At 37.4% G+C, this 9,480-nt stretch overlaps 1 protein-coding gene across 1 annotated transcript; it reads right to left on the bottom strand.

The window, feature by feature from the left end:
• Positions 1-769: 769 nt before the first annotated feature.
• LOC116522912 (olfactory receptor 4N5-like) lies at positions 770-1,684 on the bottom strand. Its single transcript, XM_032238014.1, has one exon. It carries the CDS (start codon positions 1,682-1,684, stop codon positions 770-772), a length of 915 nt encoding a protein of 304 aa, XP_032093905.1.
• Positions 1,685-9,480: the final 7,796 nt, after the last annotated feature.

Genomic DNA, 9,480 nt, shown 5'->3' with positions numbered 1-9,480 from the left:
TCTTTACCTTATACTGACTTTGCAAAAAAAACACCCTACTCAGAACTGTCTATATACATCAGATGCTACCTTAGCAGCTCTTAGGTCCTTAGTTAGGATTTCAATTGTTAAGTTTTTATCAGTCCCACACTATGATAAAACTAAACATTAACACCCACCCACTCACCAATAATAATAACCTGGTTAATGCTTTGATGGGAGATTCAACAAGAATTCTAGGATGTATACTGGAAAATTATAAAAACTACCCAAATAAGGCAATAATAAACCACTTCTATGTTCTTTTCAAGAAGAATTACAAGAACCACCTCCAGTCTCCAAAAATGGTTTTTGAGCTATGCCACTCCCTAGTATGTGAACTTTAATTTCCATAATTGTCTAGCCAACATGGTGATTGTTGAGAATGGAGAAACAACCAATGTCCTGAGAATTGTTCAGGTTGGGAAATTATTATACTAGATTTATGGCAATCAATATATGACTCAGTCATCCAAAATTGGTTTTCTGCTTATTGGTGAGCCTCAAAATTATGAAGAGCATATGTTTACCTATGGTGTTGACCTTCTGTATATGTTTAAAATAATCTTGTATGAGAAACCAAGAATATAAAAAAAATGATTGTTCATATCAGCAGATTTTATTATTAGATCAAGAAGGATTTGACTTTTATTTATTAAAAATATAGAATTACTTATCAATGTACTACGTTGTACAGTACAATGAAATTCAACAAAATGCCAATACAAATAAACTTCTTTGACTTCTCCCACTAGATGTTGCGGTTCTTCAATAGTCTCCACATGGCAACTTTGATTTCTTTATTCCTCAGGGTATAAATCATGGGGTTCATCAAAGGGAAAACCACAGTGTGAAGAAAGCCCACCATTTTGTCAAAGGGAAAGTCATGGAAGGGGTGACAGTAGAGGTAAATGGCTGGACCAAACATGATGAAAACGATGATGATGTGAGTGATGCAGGTAGAAGATGCTTTGGTCTTCCCTTGGCTGGCACCTGTCCTCACTTTGACCAGCAGTGCCCCATAGGAAATGAGAAGGAGGACGAAGCATCCAGCAGTTGTAAGTCCACTGTTGACAAACATAGAAAATTCTAGCTTGTAGGTATTGGTGCAAGCCAACCTGATTATTTGGGTGACATCACAGAAAAAATTCTTCAGTTTATTGGGACCACAGAAAGGAAGTGGGAGGATGAGAATGATCTGAATTATGGAATGCATGAATCCTCCAAACCATGCAGTCACCACTAAAGCCCAGCACACTGGTTTGGTGATTATAGTAACATAATGTAATGGGTGGCAGATAGCCACATATCGATCAACTGCCATGGAAATAAGGAGATGTATCTCAGCTGCACCTAGAAAATGGATGAAAAAAACCTGTGTCAGGCATTCTTTGAATGAGATACTTTGGCTTCCAGAGAAGAAGTTGACTATCATCTTTGGAGGGGTGACAAAGCTGTAGGAAATGTCCATCAAAGCCAGGTTGCCCAAGAAGAAAAACATGGGAGCTCCCAATTGGCGGTCTTTCAAAATAGTCACAATGATGAGAAAGTTCGCAGGAAGAATGATGATGTAGAAGATCAAGAGGAGGATACACAATAAGACTTGAAGTTCCCTGGTCTCTGATAACTCCTCAAGAACAAACTCGGTGTGGTTGCCTGAATCCATCCGTTTTGTGTTTTCCTATAGTGGAATAGTGATGGGAATCTTAAATGGGAGGAAATTTGTAACAAAGCCTTTTATACCATGCATACAAACATCTAGGCAATCATTCATTGGTGTCATTCTTCACTCCTTCAATTTTTCTTCTTATAGTTTGCAACACGCATAATATATTGCCATTTCAATTTCTATACATAGCCATGTTTGCAGCTTTCAAAATAGTTGTTTGGAAGGCAAGTTCCACAGGTCTACATAAGCTGCTTACTTAGGAGTTGAGGTCCAATTCATTTCAAAACTAGCCTATTGTAACCAACACCATCCTGAGTTGGACAGGTAGGACTTAATGTTTTTTTGCTAAAATGACCAAAATCTTTGAACGGTGTCCTTCCTCCTTCTCTCCCTCCCTCTCTGCCAATCTTAGAATGAGGTTTGCAGTGGAACTGGAGGAATATTACCGACTACATCTTATCTACTACAATGTCCTACCTTTCAATGACTACTTCAGCTTCAACCATAACAATACACACAACAGATACAAACTTAAGTTAAACCATGCCAAGCTCGATTGCAGAAAATACGACTTCAGCAACACAGTTGACAATGCCTGGAATGCACGACCTGACACTGTGGTTTCTTCCCCAAATTCCCACAACTTAATCCTTAGGCTGTCTACTGTTGACCTCCCCCAATTCCTAAGAGGTTGTAAGCAATGTGCATCAGCCCAACCAAGTGCCTACTGTCCCTGTCCTAAGAACCCCATTTATTTTTATCCATTTCATGTATTTATAATCTTGTGTGTGCCTATATCTATTATCGTATGCACACTAGACAAAATAAAAAATATTTTTAAAAAAATAGGGGGCAAATATGTATGATCTTTGATATTAGAGTTGGCTGGGACTAAATCGCACTTAGTTTCAAACACATCATTTGGGGCTCTGCTTAATGGATTTGTCTGGAAGGAAATATCTTTCAAAGCGATTGTGCCCTATGGACCTTCTCAGTTTTATGTAAAATATATTCATTCCTGATAAGTTCCCTAGAAGAACGAGGCTGGAGGCATCTGAAGTAAGTTAAACACAACCAACTTTATTAACAGGCATTCCCCTCCCTGTCTGACAGCTATTTATATGAAGCTGTCAGACAGGGAGACCAATAGCCACGCGTTTGACAGCCCGGCAACCAATAGCCGCACATTTGACAGCCCAGCAACTGCATCTGATTGGTTCCGGCGTGCCTGGCTGTTGCCGAGGTGTCATTCGTAAGTCCGAGGACTTAACAATTCCTTCATGAAGAGATGCATTGCCTGCTTCTCAAGTCAGCCCTACCTGTAAAAATCTACCCTACTCATAATGCGAATTAGAGCAATCTTTGAAATGCAGATTAAACTATTAAACAACAGTGACTATGGAGTTAAAAGAAAGAGAAGAATCGCATTTCTATAAATTATGGAATCAAATTTATAAGTGGCTAGAAAACAGCATCCCAAACAGGAAATGGAAGGCTTTCTTGTTTTTTAACCTAGTGCTGAATAGAAATTAACCAAAATTATTAATTACTATCAAACTTAAAGTATTGACCAGAACGTAACTACAATGGCGATAGGAACATTAATATCATTATAATTGTGAGTACAACTGTTATTACTTTAATACAAAGGTCAAAACTGATAGGAATGCAGTGTAGAATGGAAAACTACAAAGGCTAAATATGTAGACTGATATAGAAGGCTGTATAACTTTTTTGTTTCTTTTTTGTTGCTTTTTCTGTTTTTATAGTAAACATGTTTAATAAGAAATATTAAAAAAAATAAACCCCAAAGTAACAGCAGCTGACATGGATATAGAAAATGGAATAATATCAGCAAATAAAATTGCTGTTAAAAGTAGTAACACATCAAGCCTTACCTTAGTTCAGACGTTGCCTCTGCCCACTTTTTTCACTTTGCTTGCTTCCTACAATGCAACCTCTGGTAGAGACTTTATTGCGGTTGTTAGTTAGACGTCTCTGTTAAATTTGTGGTTGGTTAGCTTCCCCTGATCATCTTATCATCTGTGGGTGATGCAATGTACGGCTGTGAAAATTGGACCATAAGAAAGGCTGAGTGCCAAAGAAGTGAAGACTTTGAACTACGGTGCTGGAGAAGACTCCTGCAAGTCCCTTGGACTGCAAGGCCATCAAACTGGTCAGTCCTAGGACTTCCGGGGCGGGACTTTGTCATTGGCGGCGGCTTAATTGAGCTGCCCCCAGATTTCTGGTTCGTTATCTGCTTAAACACCTAGCAGATATCTCATTCTTCAGGCAAGAAGGTTGAAGAGAGAGACCCAACTGGTAAGAGCTTTCTTTGAAGTTTGCAGCTCTTTTTTTTCCTTCGAACAGAAGGGGGGAGATAACCAAAGCTGAGTCATATCTCCAGCCAGAAATCTTGGCTGTTTCAACAGCACAAGGCAAAGAAACCCCTCTTAGGACAACTTTTGAGACATTTATTTGAAACTAATACAAGCAGAGCACGTACCTGAGAACTTTATTTGCTTTTTCTAGAAAAAATCCTAGCTTCAGTTTTATAAAGTTTCCTTTGTGCAACTGCTCCCAAGATGGCGATTCTGTAGCTTCCGCATTTGCAATAATGGTACATTCCTATTTCCTTGGCAAAGAATCAAAGGAATAGCCTCCCACTAATTAATTAGTTCCACTTCTCTGAAGATTCCTTCTTATCAACCTCTAAAAGTTTTCAAAGACTCTTTGCTAATATAGAGACATTCCAAACAGAGGTTTTTTCTGCCGAACTGTTTTGGTGTAATGCCAGCCTTTTGAAACCTTCCGTAAACTCTCTGCAAAAAGGGAGGAATTTTTCTTTTTTGTGCAAGCTACATAGCGGGCCAGCAAAATTTGATTAATTGCTTGTAGCAAAGATATAATGGCATCAAAATTAAATCCTGCGAAATTACCTCCTAGGGCTACATCCCCCATACCTGGCACAAAGTTGCAGCCCCCACCCTCTATGCCCCCTAGTGGAGATGTACTAACGAAAGAATTCTTTTTGGAAACTTTCAGAGAATTCAGAGATGAAATAAGGAATGAGATGAAAGTCTTATATGATAAGTTTGATACTAGGATCGCCAAAATGAATGATGATATGATGGGACTTGTAAATGTATTGACAGAACATGTTTCTGGAATGGAAGATAACTTAGAGGTTCTTAATGAAGCCAATACTAATTTGACATCTAAAACTGAAGTGGTGGAACAAAAAGTTGAAAATGCTGAAAAACAAATTATTATGATACAGTATAAACAGATGGAGCTTGCATTAAGAGTCAGGGGGCTGCGTGAAGATAAACAGGAGAACTTAAAGCAGATGTTTTCAGAGGCTTTTGACTGCCTGGTGGGAAGACCGGGATTCAATTTTGATTGGCAGATCAATAAAATTTATCGCATTAATTCCTGGGCGGCAAAACAGAAGCAACTCCCCCGAGATGTGGTAATATACTTTGTTACAAGAGAGTTCAGAAACATGATATTACAAGAGTCCTATAATACCAGGCTTCAAATTGGCGGACAGGATTTGATTGTCTTGAAAGAAATACCACCTCAAATGCTAAGAGCCAGGAGGGATTATGCTTTTCTAGTGGAAGAGCTCAGAAAGCGTCAGATACAGTATAGATGGACGTCCCATTTGGTATTATAATTACATTTGACAAGCAAAGATATCGTCTCAACTCTGTATGGAAAGCTCGAGATTTCTATCACAACATCTTGAAGGTGGGATACCCTGAATCATCTGGATATGGAGAAAGACCACGAGAAGGACAAGATAAACAGCAAACCACACAACTACCAGACAAAACATACCATCACCTCCTCCCGGAAGGGCAAGGGGCCAGAGAACAAAGACCTAACCGTATGACTACCAGACAAAAGGAAAAACAGGCTACAACGCAACAATTTCAACAATCACTGGCCATTGATCAAGGAGTCACAGCAACAAGCTCAGTAGCCGTGGGAGGAGCCAGGCCAAAGATTAGACAGGCCATGCAGGAGGCTCTAAAAAAGCTTCACACAACCAAAAATGACAACTAAGATTTTGAAATGGAATGTTAACGGACTGAACTCTCCACAGAAGAGAAAGAAAATATTTCATTATTTTAAACAGTTCAAGAATGATATAATTTGTCTGCAAGAAACTCATATCAAATCAACTGATCAAAAATATTTGTTTAACCCCAAACTTGGTCAACATTTTGTGACCTCTGCTATAGAAAAGAAAAATGGCATAGTTGTATACTTAAGAAAAGACATTAAAGCTGAACTAATTGAAACAGATCCCTTTGGAAGATATATTGCACTAGACTTAATCTTAGAAGGGAAAAAGACACTACTTTTGGGAATATATGCTCCTAATCAACAGCAAGACGGATTTTATAGAACTCTTCATGCTAAATTAGTACAGTGGGATTTTAAGTCTTGTATACTATTGGGTGACTGGAATGGCGTGATTGACACTATAAGAGATAAGAAGACATCTCGCCCAAATACTAAAATCTGAGCTAAGTCACCCAAATCTTTTTTTGACATGATGGACGATTTCGAACTGCGAGATGTTTGGCGAGAAAGGAATGCAGAGGAATATGACTTCACCTTTTTTTCTGATAGACATCAATCTCTTTCAAGAATTGATTTTATACTAATTACTAATGATTTACTTTCTAGGGTGAAGAAGACAAAGATAGCGGCGAGAGTCCTTTCGGACCACAATCCAGTTTGGATGGAATTGGGAAGGGTAGTGCAGGCAAAAAGGTCTTGGAGGTTGAATGAAAATTTATTTAGATATGAAAAGTACATTAATGATTGTAAAAGATTGTTATCTGAATACTTTGTTCTCAACATGAATAAGGGTACATCTATGGAATTTGTATGGGATGCAAGCAAAGCGTATATGAGAGGAGTACTGATGAATATAAACAAAATACATAGACATAAACAAGGGCAAAAACGAAAAGAATTGGAAGAGGAAATTAAAGGGAAAGAGTTGGAATTAACACAGAATCCAGGCGATATAAAGGCTAAGGAAGCAATCTCCATATTAAAATCCCAATTTGATATGCTGATCTCTGACCAGGTAGCCACTAGATTATTATATGCAAAACACAATACTTTCTGTAACGCAAACAAACCCGGCAGGTGGTTGGCTTATCAGATTAGGAAAAAAAGAAAAACTCGAAATGTATCCAAACTGTGTTATAGAGGGAAGGAGGTGTTTCAACAGGAGGAGATCCAAAAGGCATTTCGGGAATTTTTTACAGAACTGTACAAAGGGGACAAAATTAGGGGTTTAGACATAGATAAATACTTAGATAAAGAGAAAATTCCCCTAGTTAGAGAAGAGTACAGGCAAAAGTTGAACCAACCAATAACCTCTGGGGAAATCCTGCAGGTAATCAAACAACTAAAGTTAGGGAAAGCACCAGGTACAGATGGCCTAACAGCGGTTTATTATAAAAATTTACAGTTAGAAATGGTAGAACCTCTTAGAGAATTATTTAATAAAATTCAATCAGAAGGTAAAGTGCCCCCATCATGGAAGACAGCATTTATATCGTTGATACCCAAAGAAGATCAAGATAGTACTCAGCCAAAAAATTATAGACCTATTTCACTACTTAATGTAGATTATAAATTTTTTACCAAAATACTAGCAAATAGGTTAATGGTGATTATTCAACAATTGATACATACCGACCAAACAGGTTTTATACAGGGGAGACAGATGAAGAGCAATGTTAGATTAATCATTAATGCTTTAGAATATTTGGGAAAGAACAATCAAATCCCTGCTGCGTTCATATTTTTGGATGCTGAGAAGGCCTTTGATCGAGTTAATTGGCAATTCCTGTTGAAGATATTGCAAAAAATGCAGATAGGAGATAGCTTTTTATGGTCAATTAATGCAATATATCAACAGCAAACAGCCCAAATCATAGTCAATGGAAGTTTAACAGACTCCTTTCAAATCGAAAAAGGTACAAGACAGGGCTGTCCTTTGTCCCCACTATTGTTTATTATAACTTTGGAAGTATTATTGAATAAAATACGGGGCTTGGATGGTTTAAAAGGGATCAAGATTAGACAGCAAGAATATAGAGTTCGTGCCTTTGCGGATGATTTGGTCATAATATTGGAACAACCGCAGGAATCCAGTACGGTCTTAATGAATTTGATTAATCAATATGGTCAAGTCTCTGGCTTTAAAATAAATTTAGGAAAAACTAAAATATTAGCCATAAATATGAATACTAAACAAAAGGAAGAATTAGGAGTGATGCTAGGATGTGAGGTAGTTAAAAAAGTCAAATATCTTGGAGTTAATATTTTAACTTCAAATGGGAAATTATATAAGCATAATTATGAACCACTTTGGCATAGTATACAGACGGAGATGAAAAAATGGGAGAAATTGCACTTATCTTTGCTGGGTAGGATAGCGGCAGTGAAGATGAACATTTTACCAAAATTTTTATTTCTTTTTCAAATGTTACCAATACTTAAAAGAGATGCGAACCTTTTAGAATGGCAGAAGGGTATCAACAAATTTGTATGGGCAGGAAAGAAGCCGAGGGTAAAGATGAAAATAATGCAAGATGTACGTGAAAGAGGAGGATTGAAATTACCTAACTTAAAATTATATTATGATGCAGTGGCATTATCTGCAATTAGTGATTGGACCCATTTAACCAATGATAGAATATTGAATATCGAGGGACATGATTTGGTATATAGATCAAAAAACTGGTTTTGTTAAAGTTGAGGATAATCTGTTTAAACAAATAAGAGACCAAAGCTTAATGCATATAAAGAGGATATACAATGTACTAATACAGATGGATTCCGAAACGGAACTGATTAAAGACTGTATGATTAAATGGGCTCAGAATATTGAGGAACCAATAATGCTGGACATGTGGGAAAGAATATGGGTAAGAAATGTGAAATTTACACAAACACAAAATTTGAGAGAAAATTTCTATAAGATGTTTATAGATGGCATTTAGATCCCAAAAAGCTCGCTTCTATGTACCCGAACGTACAGCCTAAATGTTGGAGATGTGGTTCTCTTGATGCTACATATTTTCATATATGGTGGACATGTCGAAAAGTTAAGGCATTTTGGATAAAAATGTGGTGGATCATGCAAAATATCTTCAAAAGAAGGATAAAATTCACCCCTCAGTTATTTTTACTAGGTATATGTACTGACTTTACAGCGGCAGAGACTAATTTGGTTCTGTACTTAATAACGGCAGCAAGATTGTTGGTGGCGCAATACTGGAAGAAGGAAGACGTGCCCACAACTCAAGAATGGACTTTGAAAGTTATAAACTTAGCCGAGATGGCAAAAATTTCAGCATATCTTAAAGACCACTCAAACGAGAGATATAAACGAGACTGGAAAAAATGAATTGATTATACATAAAGCAAATATGGGACTAAGAAACTCCAGATAGCCTATGCTTAAGATTAGCAATAAGTTAAACTGTTTAAAGTATTGGGTAACAGTAAGAAGCTGAGTCCAATGTAGATATCTTATCGACTTTCCTTTTTTTTTTTTAATCTTCTTTGTTTTAAGATATTTTAGACTGTGTTTGTTAAAAAGCTATACCGTGAACGGGCTCTGGGAAGTCGGGGGGAGGGAAGGGAGGTGGGGTTTTAGGGGGAGGGGGGAGGGGGGAAAATATAATATGTGTTAGATCTTAAAGCACATGATTGCACTTGTATACTGTGGCTCTTTAATGTTAGGGTAAAAA

Source organism: Thamnophis elegans, chromosome Z (genome assembly GCF_009769535.1).
Source record: "Thamnophis elegans isolate rThaEle1 chromosome Z, rThaEle1.pri, whole genome shotgun sequence".
Taxonomy (NCBI): domain Eukaryota; kingdom Metazoa; phylum Chordata; class Lepidosauria; order Squamata; family Colubridae; genus Thamnophis; species Thamnophis elegans.
This window is presented reverse-complemented; position numbering and strand designations above follow the sequence as displayed.